Source organism: Thrips palmi, unplaced genomic scaffold, assembly GCF_012932325.1.
Source record: "Thrips palmi isolate BJ-2018 unplaced genomic scaffold, TpBJ-2018v1 HiC_scaffold_18, whole genome shotgun sequence".
Classification (NCBI taxonomy): domain Eukaryota; kingdom Metazoa; phylum Arthropoda; class Insecta; order Thysanoptera; family Thripidae; genus Thrips; species Thrips palmi.
This window is the reverse complement of record NW_023144627.1, coordinates 4,643,616-4,664,854: the sequence shown is the minus strand read 5'-3', so window position 1 is coordinate 4,664,854 and position 21,239 is coordinate 4,643,616. Positions and strand designations below refer to the sequence as shown.

Below are 21,239 nucleotides of genomic sequence, written 5' to 3'. Positions count from 1 at the left end.
TAAAGAACACACCCAGGAATGGAGCAGAAACAGCTGATGAAAACAACGACGCACAACATAGAGCAAAGTACATCTGCCCCGGGAAACACCCCTCCGTCAATATGGTCGTAGTTGATATAAATTTAGATGTCCAAACCAATTGAATGATCTGTGATATTAGGTATGGCGGACAAACGCAGACAACCAGTGGAGGTGAGTGAGTTTAGGTTATGGCACTACCTGCAGACACAGATGTAAACAAACGGAGTGGTCCTCGATTTGCTCAATTTCTTTTAATGCCATGTGTTATTTGTCATCATCGTTTTTCCCACTGCGTCTTGCAAAAGCATCTATGACACAGACGTGTCAAATAATGCTGTGTTCGTTTGCTTTCAAGGTGAAAGACTTTCCCATGTTTCTGTCACCAAGGATGCATGTTTTGCTCACAGACCTTAGTTCATTGCCCTTTTCTTCCAAGTTTGGTGCCTTGGATAAACGCCTGAAATAATCGCTCACTTTCATCAGTAAAGCTCCCTTCCTCTGTAAAAATGGAGACACCGATGGTCTTTGTGACTGAAACACCCACTTGAGTGAAGGACACTTCCTTCACATTTAAACCTATGGGCTAAGATGTGACATGAAAACAGTGATGTGCTACCAGCATTTGTATTCAACTATTTATTTATTTATTTATTTATTTATTTAAAAAAAAAAGTTCTTAATACATTTTTTTCAGAAATTCTGTAAAACTTGAGAACTTTCCAAAATTGAGTTATTTGTGAGACTAGTTTGCTTACATCATGCCAATTGTTGATCATTTTTGTGCTTTTTAGTTTTGTTTGTTGCTTGGCGTGTGTCTCATCATTTAAAAAAATTCTTTTGCAGGAGGACAATGTCCTCAAAGCAGATATAATCTACCTGTTGATGAGAAAAAAATACCATGTGTCCTGTAATTTACGGGTACAGTGGTATTTGGACCACCTCAACACTTTAATTTGCCTGCCACCACCATCGGCCCAACAGGACTTGGTTTGTACTTTTCATTAATTGGTAATTTTTTTCAATTTTTTGAAAGTTCTTAATGTCTTGAATTTTACAGGATAATGAAACAGCTGATCTGAGGATTGTCTCAGTTTTGCCTGTTGAGCCACCCAGTGGGTGGAGGCCAGAAGTTAGTCATTGCTACCGCTACCTTGTCACTGCCCAGTCATCTGTTGTGTTCCTTACCCACAGATATAGATTTGCCTTTTGTCTAGATATGAGTCCATCTGTATCAGCAGTGGTAAGGGTCAACTATATGGTTATATTTCATGCTAGCTTCTTTGTGCCATCTTTTTAATACAATCAATATTTTCTAGGATATTCAACATGGTGAAGTTATGTCTGATGAGACGTTGACTGCATTTAGAAGGAGTGTTGAAGGCATGATAAAACCTGTAAGTATATTAGGAAAAGCTTAACATCATATTTTAACTGGGTTCCTTTGTATAATGTTACTTTTTCTCTTCTTCCAGTTTACAATACCAGGCTCCTGTTTAAAATTTCAGCCAGATATTTATGTGACAGTCATAGCACATACGCCTTTTTTTGCTACACCTGCACAACAGGTAAAATGCCACCATTTTATAAGTCTATTGCCGACACTCCCAGGTAAAGGATGTTAATGTTTTGTTTTTGTTCACTCAGGTACTAGTTCAAGGGTGGAGAGTTACCCCACATAATGTAAAGGACTTATTAGCTTGTATTGAGTCTCAACTTATCATGTTAGAGGATGTCGTGGCTGATGTAACTAGGTCAGCTCATGAACAGCTTGATGCCATGAGGGTAAGGCGTAGAAATTTTTCTTCAATTTGGCTAAATTGTGTCTTTTTCTGTCCCACTTTTTCTTATAATTTTTTTTAATGCTTTCAGGCTGAATCAGAGCGTTTAGTTGGGGATTTATTTGAAGAGGAGCACTCTGAAAGTCATGCTCCATCAATTGGTGTTGTTAATATTCCTATGGTTAGCCCCGATGCTGGTTTTATAAACATGCTTCGGTATGGCCTTCTGGCCCTCAGACTACTTCCAGACTGCAGTTCTTCCAGTAAGTCTCTGATTACTTAAGTGCCTCTCTTTGGTTAGAGATCGTTTAGATGCAAACTTTTCTTTTTTCTGTAGATTTAGTCGTTCTCACAGACGGAGTAATAGCTACACCAGATGTGAAAGTTCTGGACTCTGTTGTTACTCAACTTCGAGCAAATGCCGTAGCCTGTTCTTTCATTCATCTGGGTAGTAGGTTCCATCCCCAGTGTAGTGCAGGCTTGGTGCCTTACCGAGATCTACTGCAATATCTTGCCAGTGCTACTCAAGGCTCATTTGTCACCAATCCGGGTGAGGTAGGTACTTTTGATGGGGAAATTTATTACAGTACCTTCATCAAATATTTTGGTGAACACAACATTTAAATTGTTCCTTTTCTCTTTTTCAGGTTGTATCAGAACCAATGAGTATGAATTTCTACCACAAAGCCTTCCTTACCTGGTCATTCAAACGGCCGAGCTATGAGTTCAACACACCTTTGCCTCAAGAAGGAGAGTGGCATGTCAGGTACTAACAAAAAACATTTTAACAAACAATTATTCAGTTTGTTTGATTTCTTTTTATGAAAATTCTTTATTTCTGCGCAGCAACCACCTGTTTTATGGACGCCATGAACCTCAGCTATTGTCAAAGAAGCAAGCAGAGGACAAACTCAACATATCACTGCATAGCCTTCTATGCTGCAGATTACACCAAGGATATACAGTCAAAGTTTGTAGTTTTTCTGGTAATACTATGTACTGATACCTTAACAAAATTATGTGGCCTTTGCTAATTGTTTATTCCGCATTTTAGGGGGTATGCATGAAAGATGGCCAAGTTGAACTGAACCTGGTCCAAGCATGGAATTCTCACATATATCTTGACTACAAAGTGACATCGCCCTGGCCGGGGGGGTACCCTGTTCATTACTCTCTCTCTATTCAAGGTAGGGCTGCTCACACTGCAAACTCATTAAAGTTTTTCTGTACTGTGTGTCATGTCCTATGCAAAAAAAATTTATGCTGACTGTCTGATTTTGTTGTAGCACCATATGAATTTCTGCATGACATCACGTGTTTGATGAAGAAGCCTCTTGGTTCACCATACCGGCAGCTTGTTGTTACTCGATTTTGGCACACGCTCAAAATATTGGGACAGTCTGACCAGTTGCTAATACACTTGCACTCTCTTGGGTCAGCTGCTTCAACGCCACCTGATTTTGTGAGGAGTGGGCTGCCCCTTTTTTATGCTCCCTCTTTGTCTGATCCCAAAACACTGCCTATTCTTGCACCTAGGTGAGCACGGACATATGTTTGACCTTGCTTTTTATTGTTCTTTGTCATCAAACTGTCGCCTTATTTTCCAGAGACCCAAGTTGTCAACAGTATGCCCAATTTTGGCAACCTCTCACCCGTTTGGATCCGGCAATGTGGCAGCGATGGCTTCACACCCACAATCTTGTTCTTCTGCTCCGTCATGATATGCCACTTCCTCAATACCTTCATTTACCAAACAACAGTGGCCGTTATCAGGTTTGTCCTTTAACAGACACTTGTTATCTAAATTTATTTTAAAGGTTCTATGGTCAATATAAATTTATAAACGTGTTTACCAGGTTGTTCAGTGCCGACATGCAGCACTGTCACTTTATGCTTTGCTGAAGGACTGGAGCTCTTTTGTACTAATTGACAACCACTCTTATGTGAAATTTGTGCCAGGGTATGTACGAATTGCCATTTTTTTTTACCTTCAAAGACTTACATTGGAATATTAATTTTTAAAATTTTCATCTGCTTGTAGAGTGTCAAAAGATCCATCATCTTCATGGTTTTTTCTAATAAGAGCCACTTCTAAGCCACCTTGTGTTGTGGTGCAGCTGGCCTTTCTTGGTGGAGCCCCATCTGATCTCAGATATCAGGTCAGAATTTGTTTTTATCACAGTATTATTAATACAGTATTATATATTGTTAATACCTCTCTATTCATGTGTCCCTACAGATGGTAGAACAACTTTCTGAAAAAATTCAGGCACTCACCTTTCCCCAGAGACCCTCTTCCAATACTAGTGCTAGTTGTTGCCTGTTGCTTCACAAACCTGTTGACAAAATCCTGATCAGGTAAGTTTCTTTGTCTTTTTTGTTCTCTCAAAGGAATATGCTTAAAGTCTTTGAATAACAGGCAATTTTTAAATTTCAAACAGGTATGAGCGCATGCCGTCTTCACTGGACACTGTAGTCTTTCCAGACGGAACGCAGCCTGCGTTACCTGCTTATAGCGGTAATGCCATCACAGCTGGCTCTGGGTCACTCTTGACAACGCTTTCTCGGTACCTTCATCATCGCCGTTGGGTTTGGGCAGCACAGAGTAGCCCTCATTTTCCACTTGCACAGGAGTCAATTGCAAGGATTCTAGCAACTCTTACCAAGTAAGTCCTGTAAAACATTTGTTCCTCACCATCTTCATGCTTTGCTAATTTTACTAAACTTTTTTGCCTCACCTTTTTTTTCTTCTTTTCTTTAGAACAAGATTAAAAGAAGGGTTTAGCTTTGCCCATTCAACTGCAGGAATCATCAACTTGGTCTTGGAAGTTGAAATGAAGGTTTGTCAATAACTTTTTTTTTTTTTATTACACTTATGAGCTAGGCCATTTTCTAGTATTACTCATTGAGAAAAAAAAAATTGAAAATTTCCAAATTATTTCTTTAGCAGCAAGAGTGTGGAGATGAAAAGAACCCGCCTCAGTTCTGTGTCGTGCAGTATGTTCTTTTTCCTCCACATGTTGCCAATACCAGCATGAAGGACAGGTATGGTTTAGTCAGAATTGTTTCTACTGAAAGTACTTAGCTTGAAACCATATGGATGAATTTTTTTGCCTTCTTGTAGTGGTTCTGAGGACGAAGGAGTAGATGATGGTGATGTGAATGAAGATGGAGAAATGCAGCTTGTGATGGAGTGTTGGGTTGAGCCGCAACATGGCAAGGTTACCAACTCACCCCCTCAACGATCTTATATGAATGGGCTGCGCTACTTCCGTATTGCAGATGCTGTAAGTGAGGAATAATTGTTTTGTTCTTTTCCTGACGCAAATTATAATAACTTACCCCACAAATTGTGCTGTCCAGATATGCCAAGTGGATGCTCAGTGTATATCTTCGCTTCTTACGATGGAACATGTTCGACTCATGTGTGAACAAGGACATGTGCATCCTCCACCATCATGTGATGCTGCTCAAGTTTTGTCAGAGTTAGTAAACAATGACTCTAGAATTTCTTAAATTTTTTAGTTGTTAACTCCACAATTAATTGTCTTGGTGGCTATGCTTATGCTTAAAATGCTTACAATTTATTCTCTCTAGGTTTCCCAAGGAGGCTGCTGTATGGGCTGAAACTAGGATTCAATGTCTTCCCTTTGCGTACAACTTAACAAGCTTACTTCCTCATTGTCAACAAGCAGAGCTTTTGTTTTCAATGTTTATCCAAGGTAAACTTGATGGGTGAAAGTTTGCATAGAATTTCTCACATTTGAACTCAATGTCTCACTAGAAGAGATTTTAACGGAACAATATTTTTCCTGGTGTTGTAGATCTTGCCGTTGGTGGTGCAACAGTCAATGGAGCTGTCGAGCAGAACCCCGATGCACCCAACCAGATGCTTCTCAGCATTATGATGGATCAGCTGAGTGTTTTGCACGACAGGGAGCTCCCACTTAACGAGGAAGACTCCGAAAGGTTTTTGGATCATTTGAGGAAACGCAGTCGACCATCAGTTGCGCCACCACTGCCATTGCCAGGTATGCATTCCCTCTCCAACACTTCAAATAATTCTTTTTAAAAAAAATTTAATCACACTTCTGTTTGATTTTATTAGATCTTGCAGACACCAAGCCTGGCAAAGGAGGAAATTGGCGCTGCTTTGTACGTCGAACTAGTCCCAACCGAGTTCTGCTCACCATGGTGCCAGCCAGCTTCGCTGACCTCAAGGCCATCATGATTCCAAACCAGAACCTGGACAGGCACCCAGGGGTCAAATTACTAGCTCAGCAAAATAGCACTGTAAGTCCCACACTTTTCAAAAAAGAAAATTGCGCGCACTGAAAACTTAAGTGTGTGCTGAGTACACACATCGAGCACTTGAGTGTGTACTGAGTACACACATCGAGCACTTAAGTACTAATTGAGCACTCAGTACCCAATTAATTTTCAGTGCAGGTGTCTACAAATTCCATTTAACTTACGTGTTGTCTTGTTGCCTCCAGTTCGACACCGACTGCTTCGACGGCGGCCTCTCGCACGTGGTGACGGGGACGCCCGAGGCCCCCGCCACCCCGCTGCCGCCGGTCACCCCCGCCACGCCGCACACGCCTGCTTCAGCCAGTGCCTCAGCCAGTGCCTCCGCCGCCTCTGCCAGCCAGCAGCAGCAGTCCTGCGACTCGGCGTTCCTCTTGAACCACTTCTCCCGGCGGCTGCGCTCCACCGAGGCGGAGGCCTCGTCCGTGTCGCCGCTGCTCGACTCGCCCTTCCGCATGCGCGCCGCGTCCTGGGACCCCAAGTCGCAGTCGGGCACGGGGTCGGCGGCGTCCTCGCTGGCCGGGAAGCGCGGCCGCACCAGCTCCATGGGCGCCAAGGCCAAGCCGTGCAAGCTGAGCCTGGGCAGCCCCAGCCTGGACGTGTCCGCCGACGCGGCCGCCGACACGTCCGTGGACGCGTCCGCCGACCCCAGCCCCGTGGTGCTGACGGGCACCGGCACGCCCGTGACGCCCGTGACCACGGCGGAGTCGTCGCCGCTGTCGCAGTGGATGACGACGGCCTCCACATCCGCCTCGGTGTCGGCGTCCGCGTCCGCCGGGGCGGTGGCCGCCGGCGCGCAGGGCAGGGCGGCCACGGCGGGCGCCGCCGACTGGGAGCGCACCGCTTACGAGAGGTCCGTCAGCTGCGAGGGCTCCGTGTTCAGGACCAGGACGCAGTCCATGGACTCGAAGAACAAGCGCTACTCGGCCAGCCACAGCCAGGTGTTCCTGCGCAAGGACGGCGGCGACAGCGGCCTGGGCCTGGCCATGCACCGCAAGCGCTCCAGCTCCATCGACCTCAAGCTGCGCCTGCCGTCGCGGCGCCGCACCATCTCCTCGCAGGCGTCGTACACACTGGGCTCCCCCAACGCGGACGCCAGCACGCCCGTCAAGGCGTTCCCCGTGCCGGCCGTGGCGGCCGTGCCGGGCTGCGGCAAGACCCTGGAGGGCTCCGTCACGCTGCCCATCTACGTGTACGACTGCCCGCTGACGCCCAGCGCGGACCTCGGCGCGGACCTCCCCGCCGACATCTTCGAGGACCGCACCTTCAAGTGGGACTGGCCTGCGGGCGGCGCGCCGGCGGCGGCGTCCACCACGGCGGCCTCCACCGTGTCCGACGGCGACGTCGCGGAGCCGGCCCCCAGCTCGAGCACGCCGACGGCGAGCCCGCTGGACGAGGTGGACTCCCCGGACGCGGCGGCGGGGGCGGCGACCACCCCGCGACCCGCGGGCGCCACGGACGCCGCGGCCTCCGGGCTGCAGCAGCTGGGCCGCGCCGTCAGCATGACGTACTCGCGCTGCTTCGTGCTGGCGCTGTTCGAGGCGCTGCACGGCAGCCTGCACGTGCACGCCGTGGACGTGCAGGCCGCCGTCGACGAGTGCGAGGAGGCGCTCGTGGAGGTGGACATCACCCGCTTCCTGCACACGGTCTGCGGCCACCTCGGCGGCGGCGGCGCGGCGCACTGCCACGAGCTCAAGCTGCTGCACCGCCTCATGAAGGACAAGTTCCGCAGCATCCTGCACGCGTCGTTCCGCCCCGTGTCCACGCACCCCGAGTTCCACTACTGCGTGCCGGCGGGCGCGGGCCCCGGCTGGGACCACAAGCGCCTCCCCAGCGGGCTGCCGGGCGGCCTGCAGGGCCTCCAGGGCACGCCGCTGCACGTCGGGCTGTCCACGCTGCACGTGCCGCTGCACGCCCTGCACGACCCCATGCACGTGGGCAGCCTCGGCCAAGGCCTCGGCCTGTACCCGCCGCAGGACCTGACGCAGCTGGCCGGGCCCGGCCACGCCGGCTCGGGCTGGGACGGCGTGCTGCTCGCCACGCCCGACGACGCGCACACCTCGCTGCTCTCCAACATGGACTCCAACTCGCTAAGCGAGGTGGTGGACGACGGCCAGCTCGCCGAGGAGGTGTCGCCGCTGTTCCTGCACCTGGTGTGCTCCGTGCACGCGCACGGCGACATGGCCAGCTACGCCAGCCGGGTGCTGCCCACGTGCGTCACCGAGCTCGCCCGCGGCCTGGAGGACAGCGTCGCCAACAACTGCAGCGGCACCGGCAGCGGCGCCTCCGTGCCCACCAGCACGCTGCTCGCCGGCCAAGGCTTCCAGGTACTGAAAAACCGCAGTTCTACGTTCCACTCGTGCACTGATAAAACAAAGGCATAATAATTACGCGCTTAATCGCATAAACAATCTTGTACGCCCTTTAAACGTAAATCGTTTCATGCCCTTGGGAAGGGCGTGAATGGTATAGGACTTGAAAGCAAAATTTTAATGCCCTTCCCAAGAGCATCAACGATTCACGTCGCTCCAGGGGCGTAAATCGTTTACGCCCTTCAAGGGCATAATTTGAATGCCTTTGTTACACAAGTGTTCCCACATCAATAATAAATTTTGCAGAAAACTCCCTGAAATCAGGGTTATTTGAGGTGATTTTGGGACATAGGTAAAAATGGGACAGCTGGAACTCACTCATTATCAAATGTTATTTTCACAATGAAAACATCTCATTTGCTATAGAGTGAGGTCTAAAATGTCTAATCTTGCGGTATTGTCTCAGTATTGTCTCACTTTATCCCACTGTCCCAAAACTACCCCAATGAATTTATTCATGCTTAAAACCTTATGAAGTATTTTGAGCACACATTTGTTATTTGAAAAAATAGTTCGTAAACTACGAAGTATTTTCTTCGTAGGCTTTTGTATGCTCAAAATACTTTGGTATAACAAGCTGATTTTCTTTGTAAGATCTGAAATAGTTTGCGAGGTTTACAGAGTGTTAAATTCCTTGTTGCATTCCAGGTGACGCTGGACATCCTCTGCCTGACGCTGCCGCGAGAGCCAGAGTCGCTGTCGCTGACGGAGACGCCCCAGTCGGTGCCAGTGGCGCAGCCGCAGCAGGCGGGCCTGTCCACTCCCACCACCCCGGTGCTGCAGCAGCAGCTGTCCAACATGAGCCAGACCAGCTTCAGCTCCATGGAGGAGCGGCTGTCCGCCGACCAGCTGGGCCACCTGCCGGACTACCAGCAGCGCGCCGTCAACAAGCTGGTGCTCGAGCTGCGCTGGCTCATGCGCGACGAGGTAACAGTTTGAACATTTTTAGAAGATGATGCACTATACACACTCGTGTAAATTTTGTCAGAATGTCAGGGACATGTCTGAAATCCTGATCAAAATTCGCCCACCTCTAAAAGCTGAAATTCTGAAAAATTACTCTGATATTGATGGTTTGAGTTCTTCGGAATGTCAGAAGGTGTTTCCAGCTTTCAGAGGTGCGCAAATTTTGATCAGGCTTTCAGACAGGTTTCTGACATTCTGACAAGATTGACACGAGTGCGTAAAGACATGATGGCAAAACAGAAATAAGTATAGATAATGTGTCAGCATGCTAGTTCTCTCAGGATGTGAGGCGCCAAGCAGTGAGTTAGAAGAATGTATCAGTATCATCTGCGTTGATGTTCTGGACTTCCCTGAACTCTTTTCAATTTTGTGAAAGTTATCGAGAGGTTTTGAGTAACGGAGGACCCTGACCTTCTACAAGAGGAAGTAACTTTGAATTTCAGAGTACAAATTTGAGAATGCCACATGAATTTTGGATGGATTTCAATGAATTGCAGCCAAAGTTGCTTGAATTTTGATGTAAAATTCGCAGAGCTTTGAAGAATTTCTATTAATTTTGGCAAAATTTCACGAATTTCGGTGTTTAAATATTGTGGAGTTTTTTGCCCTTGCACCTTTACCATGCTAATTTTGAACGTCTTTTCGTTTCACCAGATCGCTGCCTGCGCGCTGGACGACTGGCCCGTGACGGAGGCGACGCTCTCCATGGTGGCGGAGCACATCTCCGGCTCGCTGGGCAGGTCCACCTGCCTGCTGGAGACGGTGCCGCTGCACTTCGTGTACGAGACGGGCAAGTGCCTCAGCAAGTTCCTGGAGGCGCTGGCCGACCTCCGCGTCAACGGCTACCGCATGCAGGCCGAGGGCAGCACCTTCTTCATGGTCAAGGACGCCGTGAGGGACGCCAAGGACGCGTGCGTGACGCCGTGCGACGCGTCCGAGGCCGGCTGGGACGTGGCCGAGGCCGAGGTGGAGGCGAGCACGCCCGTCATGCCCAGGGTGGCCACCGAGAGCACCATCGAGCAGTCCACGGACGGCTCCGGCTCGGCGAGGGACTCGGTGTACACCGTGCACACCGTGCACCAGGCCCACGGCTCGCAGGGACACGGCGTGCAGGGCCATGGGCTCGCCGAGGAGGCCATGCTGGCCACCCCCATGACCATGATGCTCAACCCGGACAGCGACCTGTGCAATTGGAGCGAGGCGGCGGCTCGACATAGCGAGGTGTCCAGTCTGTTCGAAAGCGCACTCGGCACAGAAGACGGTAAAAAAAAGAATATTAATTTTTTTTTTTAACCGACTTTTTTTTTAAATTGTTTAAAAAATTACTTTGTTATTGTTCTTATAGAAACCACGTGGTTTGGCTTGAATTGAGTGTTTTGTTCCCAGGTTACGATGGAGGTAGCAGTGACTCAGGACAAGATTGTGCTTGGCTGCTTGAGCTTGAGAGGAGTCGTGACAAGTTGCCTAACTTTTGGATCATTCTACGAGTTGAAGGGGACCTTGTATATGTGTATTTCCACTGCAGGTGTGTTCTTTTTACTTTTCAATCATGTTTTACATGGATCTGTTGACTACATGCAGTAGCTCTCAACAATTTTATATTTAAAACAAATTTATTGCAGATTTCTTGATATGGAAACTGAGGAAGTTTCCTCATACAGAGCAGTGTTCACTGGAGTTCTTGAACAGCTGCGAAGGCTTTGCATTCGTGTTAATCAGACATTGCTTCTGTCGTCACTTCATGAAACTCTGCTCTGTGATACCTTGCTAGAACCGGAGCAGGTTGATGATGGTTGGCATGGTGACACAGTCCTTCATCGACTTAAATCATTGGAGGGTAAGATTTAAATTGTATTTTACCATTTTCTCTTGAAGCCTGTCTCATGTATGTGATTAAAAATGACGTTGTCACTTCAGATAACCGAGACTCGAACCAAAGTTCTGCTGATTCTCTGTCCCTGAGTGGGAAAAGTCTTGCCAAATTTGATGCGGGCCACTTTTCATGCGGTGTTGTATGGGAGACGCACTTTGTCCTTCATCCTCGCCTCAAGACTGGGCCCCCTGGGAAAGGAGGGCTTTCCCGAGGCATCCAAGCGCTCCGCAATGTCCTCAACCACCTCAGTGTCACCAACAGGCGGAACATGTTTGTGTACAGGGACAGCCAGGGCAATGTCTTCTACCTCAGGTAAGAAATAGAATTAAAGTTCTTGGGTTTTTTTTTGTTTTTGTTTTGGAGGGGGCTAAGTTTGGAAGAAAAGTACAGGGTCAGAGAGCGCACATCCCTGTGGCCCACTGCTCGACATTCATTTGAAATGTTTTTGCACTCATATTCTCATGATAATTTGAAATAACTGGTCGAGGGATGGTTCAAAGTCTAGAGATCAACTCCACAAGGGTGTACTTGTCTTCCCAAACCTGTCCCTACGTCCAGAAAAATGTTAATGGTTGTTTAAAAAATATTGGTTTGATTTTAATTCCTGTTTTTGTACAGGCTGCACGAAAACCAGCGCAGCATGGCCAAGATCAGCGCCCCCTGCGGCCCCATGAGTGGCCTGGGCTCCATGGGGGGGTCCATGGGCGGGTCCATGGGCGGGTCCATGGCGGGGCCGTACGCGTACGGGCTGCACGGCGGCCTGCACGGCGGCCACGGCCCCTACGGCCCGCCGTACACGGGGGAGAGCTCGCCGTGCTCCGTGTCGCGCAGCTCGTCGACGGCCTCGCTCAACACGTCGAGGAGGCTGCACCCGTCCGGGCCGGGCAGCGTGCACGGCAGCGTGCACGGCAGCGTGCACCACGCCGAGGACGGCGCGTCCGTGTCGTCCATCCCCGGCGCCGACATCCACGCCTACAACCACAACCTGCGGCCGCGCGTGCGCTCCTTCGGCGAGAAGGACACGCCGCTCAGCTCGTCCGGCGAGGGCCGCTGGAGCCTCGGCGTGAACGCGGTGCACGCGCACGGGGTGCACCACGTGCGCGAGGACTACATCACGCTGCGCGTGCACGGCATCTCGGACGCCGGCGCCGACGTGCGCCAGGACCTGATGCAGGCCCTGCAGAGCAGGCTGGACGTGGCCGTGCTCGACGTGCTGTCCGTCATGCTGGCCAGGAACCCCATGTGCAAGCTCTCCGCCGAGGACGTGCACTTCATCCAGCGGCCCCACCAGCCGCCCGAGACCACCGTGCAGGTGAGCGGTCAGCTCGGCGCCTCACAGTGGGCCAGAAGACCGGTGGAGGCGGCCAATACTCTAGACGCGTTTTGAGCTTCAGAGTCGCTAAACAGGACTCGAACCGAACGTGTGACCCCACCAATGGACTCCTCGTTCGGAGAGCAAGCTATTGGTGGGGTCACACGTTCAGTTCGAGTCCCATTTTGCGGCTCTGGAGCTCAAAACGGGTCTACAAATTTGACCGCCTCCTCCGGTCTTCTGGCCCACTATGGCCCACTATCTTGGACACGGCTAGAATTTTAATTTTTGTTTAATTTTTAATTACGTTGTTTTAAATTTTCTGTATTTTTTGTTTCGTCAGTTTTCTGTCCCGGCGCATGCAGATCTTCATGTTCAAGCGCTGGCCTTCTATCTTCATCAAGATCTGCTTCACTTCCTTCACCAACCCAAGTACACAGATCCCCAACCCAGTGGACACTTCCAGGTAATGTTCAGCATCAGCCTTGCCCTATGTTTCAAGTTAAACTATCTATGTTTTAGTAATAATCCCTGATTCTGTTTAATATTCTAGGACTACTCTCAGCAAGTGGATTCTCCCTCATACATCCCAGAGGGATACTTGTATTTGTACAACCAGACTGCAACTAGTGGAAGTCGAGGTCTCGCTTGCCTGGCTGTAGGAATCATGGATCGGGCAGGGCACCTCATGTTAAGGAACAACCCCTACCGTAGACCTCAGCTCTGGGCTCATGCTGAAGCACCTCTGCCTGAGCACTTCCAGGTCAGCTTGCTCAGAATACTTGCATTGTAGTTTGTAAAGTATTCTATCAATGTGCCCCATTGTAATTTTCTTTTCTTTTTTTGCAGGACTTGACGAGTGTGCACAGGTATTGGCCAGATGCGCCTGCTCCTTGTGGCGGCACTGCCACCCCCGATGCGGAACTGGAGTCTGCAGCAAGGGTGGAGTTCCGTATCTGGCAGAAGGGGCGTGTCAACTTGGAGGTTCTGGTCCAGAAGCTGGAGAGTGCAGTTCGACACGCTGTGTGGGACCTCCTCACTGAGTTCACCATCTTGACGGCTCCCATTGAGGAGTCCAGCACACCTGCACCCACGCCAGTGCTCACCCCCAACACCACGCCTTCCACCACCCCCAACTCCCTCTCTCTGACCCTCTCACTGGACCGTTTGAGTACGACTGCCTAAAATTATGCTCCATTTCGCAATTGAAAAGATTATGAAACATTTGCTTGATAAAACTAATGATCATTACAGATTCTCAGCCAGTCAACTACTCCTCTCGCTCTCAGCTGCATCCAGTTTACCATAAATCCATGCAGCCGTGGCTGGAGTACGCTGTTGATCTCGGAGTGGCTTCAGTCCGCAAACACAACGTACAACTTGCCTCAAGGTATTTCTATCAATACTTTTTAATCTGACCACACTCACTTTAGAGTTAAACTAGCAACACTTTATTGCGTGTTCTTATTTATTTTGAATTAATTTAAATTTTATATTTCATTGCAGGCACTCACTTGCCGTAGCAGTCCAGGAGCTGGAATCGTTAATAACAACACACGCCAAGGACACTCGCACTGCTGTCTTTGCAGAGGAGACTGACTCCAGCGGTGCAGTGACATACCGAGCTTGCCGCTGGAATGAGGAGTCTACTTTCTTGCCCACACGGTGCCTGCTCCTCACCCGTAACCCATCTCAGTGGAGATGCTTTGTTGCTGATCCCAGGGGACCTTCTTCAAAGGCGGATGCTAAAGGTGCAGTAAGCAGGAAGTATTTCCATATCTAACACACCTTGGCATGCAGTTAAAAAAAATTTTTGGTTGCCTTTTGTCCTTTTAGTTGCCAACAAAGGACTCCAAAAGTTTCTACCCCTCTTTGGGACTACACCTCATGAACATCGCTTTGTCCCAAGACAGCGATTCCTCCTTACAGTAGTCACCAGCAAAGACGTAAGTCCTCAATATTTAAACCTGTGACGTAGCTTCTTCATGTTATGTAATAACACACATGGGTTTACAGATGGAAATCCTCACTTATAATTGGTCCAAAGAGTCTGTGGACAGTTTGATTTACCAGTCCACCCTGCTGGGGCACTGGCTGAGTGCCCGGTCAAGTCTGCTGACTAGTATAGTGTGCCAGAAGATGGGCCTGTTTCACAACCAGCCATGCATTCGGCCTTCAGACAACAAGGTACGTGCCCCTTCTCGCTGCCTTCCCTGTGCACAGTGGGCCAGAAGACCGGTGGAGGTGGCCAAAACTCCAGGCGCGTTTTGAGCTTCAGACCTAACCCAACCGAACGTGTGACCCCACCAATGGATTCCTCGTTCAGAGAGCAATCCATCGGTGGGGTCACACGTTCGGTTCGAGTCCCATTTAGCGACTCTGGAGCTCAAAACGCGTCTAGGGTTTTGGCCGCCTCCACTGGTCTTCTGGACCACTGTGGAGTGGAGCCGAGCGCCTAACGACGAGCGGGTAGGCAGCCCGCCGAGCTCCCGTGCCGTGTTTGGCCTACGCTCCATTACCATTAAGGGCTAGACCACCGGCACTCGGGTTGGCAACCCGCCGACCTCACGGATCCACGCCCGGGCCCGAGTCACACAAGAAACTCCGTGACTGACGACTGCCTCTTCCTTGCAGCAGAGCAACCCCTACATGAGCCGGGTCGGGGACTTGGAGGTGCTCACCAAGTTCCCCCGCAAGGAGTCGCTGGGCCCGACGGGCAACTCCGGCGGTCCGCGTCGCAGCGGCGGCTGGAGCGGCAACAGCGGCACGACGACGCCCACCTCGCCGGCGCCCTCCGGCCAGGGCGGCCAGGCGGGCCAGCAGGGCGGCCAGCACGGCGGCGGCCAGGGGCTGCCGCTCAGCGCGCTACAGCAGGTGTACCGGGACTGCCGGGCGGCGCCGCTCAGCTCCGCGCCGGGCGACCTGGTGGTGCGCCACGCGCGGCAGATGATCGCCACGCGCAGCCTGGACAAGCACGGTGAGTGGCAAGTGGACCTTATCTTAGAGTCGCACAGTGGGCCAGAAGACCGGTGTGGCGGCTGAAATTCTTGACGCGTTTTGAGCTCCAGAGCCGCTAAACATGACTCGAGCCGAACGTGTGACCCCACCAATGGATTCCTCGTTTGGAGAGCGATCCATTGGTGGGGTCACACGTTCTGTTCGAGTCCTGTTTAGCGACCCGGGAGCTCAAACCGCGTCCGAAGTTTTGGCCGTCTCCACCGATCTTCTGGCCCACTGTGAGTCGTTCCCGTTGCTCTGCATCTCTCGCACCTATGCGGTACGTCCGATGAGTGCGAGAGGAACAGAAAACGACTCTCGGAATCAGTCCGCTGCCTCGGCGTGAAACCCTTGTCGAAAAACGCGTGATTGAAACGGATCTAGGACAACTCGTCCCCGCTAACTCGTCCCCGGCCTAAGTTGCCCCACGCACATCTCGACCCCGCCCATCTAGTTCCCGGGTTAACTCGCCACCAATCGAATAAGTTCTTTTACATGGTTTTATTTAACTTTTATGGAGGATCGACTCATGGACACGTTTCTTAAATGTGAACCGCCCGGTTGTGGCCAGTGGAGTTAAAACTCCTAAAGTTGCATTTTCTGGGCAACCATGTAACCAAAATTTTGAACATTCTTTGGAGCCATCTGATAAATACTGTAAAGGATTTTCGTTCAGAATCTCATTTTAGTACTAAAAGTTTGCTTTGCGCTGCATCTCGATTTGTTCGTCAAATTTCTGGCCATAGTCTTGTTCCTTGCTCTACGGGATGACTTCAAATTTTCAGTCACCACAATCATCGACGTAGCTAAGTAACTCATAGATAAGGGCAAAAAAGCGATGAAGTCAGATGGATTTTGCCGGCCTATAATTTTAGCGACTTTCTTTTAGGACGTTTTGGCAGCTCAAGAGGCGTGGCCTTGTTAAAAATAAATCAGTCGAAATCGGAAGGGGAATAGGAGGGCGTTGCACGTATTAAGTAAATTAGCACTGCGCAAATCGAGGTGCGCGGCGCAAAGACATTTTTTAAAACAATAAAGACATTTGGGGACGAGTTGGCACGACATTGGGGGCGAGTCGAGCCTTCGGCCCGGGGCGAGTTAGACTGGGGTCGAGATATACCCGGGACGAGTTAGTGGGGACGACTTGTCCGTCACCCGATTGAAACTGAGTCTGTCCTGCACTGCAGCCGACCAGCAGCGCAAGCTGAACAGCCTGTGGCAGAGCCGCGGCGGCGCCACGCCGAACATCCCGCTGGCCCCGGACGTGCTGCAGCTGTTCCTGCAGCACGCCCGCACCATCCACTACTGCCTGACGCCGCTGCTGTTCCTGCCGCGCTGGCGCGTCGACTCGGCCGCCACGCGCGACCACTCGCTCAGCGTCAGCCCGCCGAGCATGCCGTCGTCCCCGGTCGCCGGCGGCGCCACCACGCCGCGCGCCACGCCGAGGAGCACGCCGAGGAGCACGCCGCGAGGCACGCCCGCCAAGGAGCGGCGCGGCAGCATGGCGAGCATGAGCGTGGCGCAGGACCGCTGGCACGCCGCGCTGTGCGCCAACTTCGTGCACCAGTACCAGCAGTACCTGCAGACGCTCGGCTTCATCCCGGTGCTGACGGAGGCCGCGCCCGTGGCCGCCGCGCCGGGCACCGTGCCGCGCCGCCGCCAGAGCCACTTCCTGCAGAAGTCGCTGCTGGGCGGCGTGCTCATGGTGGAGCTGCTGCTCGCCGAGCCCTTCTTCCACTCGCGGCTGCACGCGCTGGAGTGCTCGCGCATGCAGACCAAGTCCCCCGCCTTCATCTCGCAGTTCACCGTCAGCTTCCTGGACGAGTGCGACCGCGTCAAGGTGCTGCTGCACCTGCACTCGTTCGCCTACGACTACCACCTGCGCTGCCTGCACGGCTGCGTGACCTCGCCGTCGCCGGGGCTGGGCGCGGGGCTGCTGCCCCCCGGCTACCACCTCACGCTCTTCCTCGAGGACTTCCTCAAGTACTACTCCAAGGCGCCCAACTTCGCGCGCAACCTGGTGCACGCCGACACGGTGACGGTGCCGGACATCGCCACGCCCGGCCTGCAGCTCTTCAGCTACCTGCTGACCAACGACAAGGCCTACGGCATGGAGGTGTTCCGCATGGCGCCCGTCACGTACGACGAGCACGCCGAGCACGACGACGTGGCCCTCGGCGCCGCGCACATGCAGAACGAGTACGTGCTCGTGCAGCACAAGACGACGCCCCACCTGTCGTACCGCGACGTGCACGACCTCAAGCAGACCGACGACTTCGACGTGACGCTCATCGTGGCGCACGAGGCGGGCACGCCGCTCGGCGAGCTCACGCAGCTCTGCCTCAAGTACTTCATCGTGCTGACCAGCCGCCGCGAGCGCTACCCCAAGGCCGAGGTGGAGCGCAAGCAGGGCAAGTTCCGCACCGTGTCCACCGCCAACGTGCCCGCCCCCGGCGCCCCCGTGGCGTGCACCCCGCCGCCGCCGCCGCCCGCCCCCGTGCCGCAGACGCCGCCGTCGACGCCCTCGCAGGCGCAGCTGGCCGTGCCGGTGGCCATGCCCGTGGCCATCCCCATGATGCCCGTGGCCGTGCCGGTGGCCGTGCCGGTCGCGCCGCCCATCATCGCGTCGCTCACCGACTCCAACGGCTCCATGCAGTCGGCCTCGCCGTCGGCACCCTCCACGCCAGGGCCAGGTGAGCGAGGCACAGTTGGCGCCGCCGGCCAGAACTCTAGACGCGTTTTGAGCTCCAGAGTGGCTAAACGGAACTCGCATCGAACGTGTGACCCCATCAATGGATTCCTCGTTCGGAGAGCAATCCATTGGAGGGGTCACACGTTCGGTTCGAATCTCGCTTAGCGACTCTGGAACTCAAAACGCGTCCGGGACTTTGACAAGGTACTGTTCTGGCCCACCGCAAGGTGCCTGCAGACTCAGAGCTGTAAAGGTTCCAAAATACACCGTTTTAAACAAATATATATTTTATTGCAGCTACCCTGAATGCTCCTACGCTGTTGGAGGTGGTGACTCAGGATGTTCCCGGTAGCGTGGTGACGGGCAGGCTGCCCTCCCCGGCCTCGGAAGCCACCCCCGACCTCTGTTCCGTACTAGTCTCCCTTGAATCTCACTCCAGCTCGGTGCCAGAGTTACCCAACACTTTACCCCTGTCAACGGAATCAGAGTCAGTCAACAGTGAAGCTGGTGGTCCACTGAGTTCCAGCCACCATGTTGAAATTAGGTATGTTGCTTCTGTTTGGCTTGTAGTTTATCATTTTATAATAAAATGTTTTGGGGATTATTTTTTACCATTTTTCTCATGTTTACAGGCAAGAGGCTGTTAACTACCTTGGATATTACTCGTCACATGAGCAGTTGATGCAGCAGTTAATATTACAGCAAGCAGCCGCTGCTCGCAGCCATATTGTGTCTATGGTTACTCTAGGTGCAATGCACTGTCGCACCCACATGCTGTGGACACGACTCATGTGCCCAGCCGTAGGGAATAACATACGTTCCAACCCCAAAGACCACCAGGTACTGTTTCCCCTTGCAATTTCCATTGAAAATTATTTTACACTACAACTTATTTGTTTGTTAATTCATGATGTTTTTGGTCAGCAGGGACAGAGTTTAAGCTACATTGAATTTAGAGAACTGGTTAGACTAGCAGATGTGGAGCCCTTATCGGCATTGGATTCCCGCTTGAAACCTCTGCTGGCTCAACCTCTCAGCTGGTACCAAGGTTTGGCAAAATTGTTGGTGACCAAGTATGCTGATCACAATCGACAATTCTCCGCACCAGATGGCAGTGCTCAGCACATAGTGGTGCTCCATCCTCGCTACCTCGAGGCATTTGTCATGCTTTCTCTAGACTTGCACACGGCACGTGGTGTAAGTAAAGTACTGCCTGTTTTCAAATAAAATTCAAATACAGTGGTAGGTTTGATAACTGTTAAGTATTTCCAATTTTCAGGAACTTGCTGTTGTTTATCGAACGCCGCCTGAAGCACTGAATCAAAGGAAAGAGAGACGGCAAAGTACAGCTTTGAGGCCATGTTCGGCTGAAGAAATACATTTGCTTGTGGAAGGCCTTGTAAATGCTTGCTGCTTTCATCTGTGGTCTGGCTTTATGTAACTCCCTTTCTAACTTTCTGGTGCATTATTTATCCATGTACCTTTGTTATAATTATTGCCAAGTTGAGTAGGAATTGTTATTTGTTTTTAGTTTTTTGTGCGGGAATTAATTTTGTTATTGTGTTGTCTGTTACCGCATGCAACCAGTCTATTATTGTCTTCCTATTGCTGTTGAACTTATAACAAGACCCCAGTAGTCAGTAGTCAAGTTTAATGTGGGTCAATGTGATGCTGTTGCTCATTGCAGGGCTTGTGATCATTTTTACTACTCCCTTTTTATTTTATATGTTATCATGTGTGAAGAGAGCATTGTTTTCACTGAATTGCGGGCAAGCTTCATTTATTGTTGTAAATATAGTTGCAACTATCATAGGATGTACTTTTATGCATCCAATACTAGTCAGTCCAGAAATGATTATGGCTGTATTTTTATTATTTAGCTTTGAGGGTGCATTCTTTTTTTTGTTGTTCAAAAATCGCTACTTCCTGCATAATTCTTAGCTTATCCTTATGAAATCTGTATTATCTTTAATAGTGAAAAATTATGTTGTTTAGCGCTCATGGCTTTTAAAATTAAAACTGAAATAACCCATTGAGTATGTGTTAAAAATTTTGGAATGCTTTATTTTTATACTTGTTGATACAAAATACTAAAGCTTGATACTTTGCAATCGATTCAGCTCATTGACCAATGTGTCAGTTAGCACAATCTCGTTGAAAGAATTTAATGCTCTTGAAGCAGGCAAGATATGTTTATAATAATGCTAAGGTCATTAATGATGTTTTGATGATGAATTCCTGCTGCCAGTTGGTTCTAGTTTTATTTGAGACTGTATGTTTCTTAAAATGGTCGCCATAAGTACAATTATTTGTGTTCTCTGTTTGCATTGTCGGTGTAAACACACAAGTTCGTTGAAACTTGAAGCAAACTTCCCCTCAATGAAGGTTCTGATGTAAATTCTGTTTATAAATGTATGATTATAAGACTGTTCTTGTTCTTAAACCACATTTTTTCATACTGTGTCAGATTACTCAATTGTTTGTCAAGAGTAATGCTCAAACTACAGGGTGATCAGGTGCCTAATATTTTCCAATTCTTCGTTGGTTTCTTGCTAGTTTTTTTTTGTGTACAAAATATGTACAAAAAATGTGCCATAAAAATCAAGGCTGATCTCATATACGTTACTAGAGATATTAGTGAATGGTACATTTTAGGAGAAATATTACTAGTTCTAACTTTTCTGGCAAAGATGTTATGTTGAAGAAGATGTTTTGACCAAAAGTAGTCTTAGCAGGATATTTTCCCATGTTTCAGGTGCTCACAGATTTTATCATGAATATAATGTGATTGTTGGAATAAAAAGAAAAATAAGACAAGTATTTTGATGTCTCTCAAACCCCCATCCATCCAAAATGGTTTTCTGTGGGTCATAACCGTCTCCATGTCATAACCTTGGACTACGGAAAAGGTCTAGTCCTC

At 50.3% G+C, this 21,239-nt stretch overlaps 1 protein-coding gene across 1 annotated transcript; it reads left to right on the top strand.

Moving 5' to 3' along the window:
* Nucleotides 1-9: 9 nt before the first annotated feature.
* Nucleotides 10-21,137, top strand: LOC117644639 (KICSTOR complex protein SZT2-like). Its single transcript, XM_034384250.1, has 48 exons — nt 10-192; nt 865-1,008; nt 1,079-1,261; nt 1,338-1,415; nt 1,494-1,586; nt 1,666-1,803; nt 1,891-2,062; nt 2,137-2,354; nt 2,447-2,565; nt 2,646-2,769; nt 2,854-2,986; nt 3,086-3,335; nt 3,407-3,572; nt 3,656-3,759; nt 3,841-3,958; nt 4,039-4,157; nt 4,241-4,465; nt 4,561-4,639; nt 4,747-4,844; nt 4,924-5,086; nt 5,163-5,284; nt 5,397-5,521; nt 5,624-5,830; nt 5,908-6,092; nt 6,296-6,876; nt 6,991-7,390; nt 7,589-8,434; nt 9,128-9,406; nt 10,100-10,706; nt 10,832-10,970; nt 11,068-11,282; nt 11,363-11,630; nt 11,937-12,630; nt 12,974-13,096; nt 13,184-13,393; nt 13,480-13,801; nt 13,885-14,020; nt 14,137-14,381; nt 14,467-14,576; nt 14,647-14,817; nt 15,265-15,607; nt 16,815-17,025; nt 17,128-18,100; nt 18,158-18,320; nt 18,617-18,863; nt 18,952-19,159; nt 19,244-19,516; nt 19,599-21,137. Exons 1-48 carry the CDS (start codon nt 163-165, stop codon nt 19,758-19,760), a joined length of 11,319 nt encoding a protein of 3,772 aa, XP_034240141.1. The 5' UTR covers nt 10-162; the 3' UTR covers nt 19,761-21,137.
* Nucleotides 21,138-21,239: the final 102 nt, after the last annotated feature.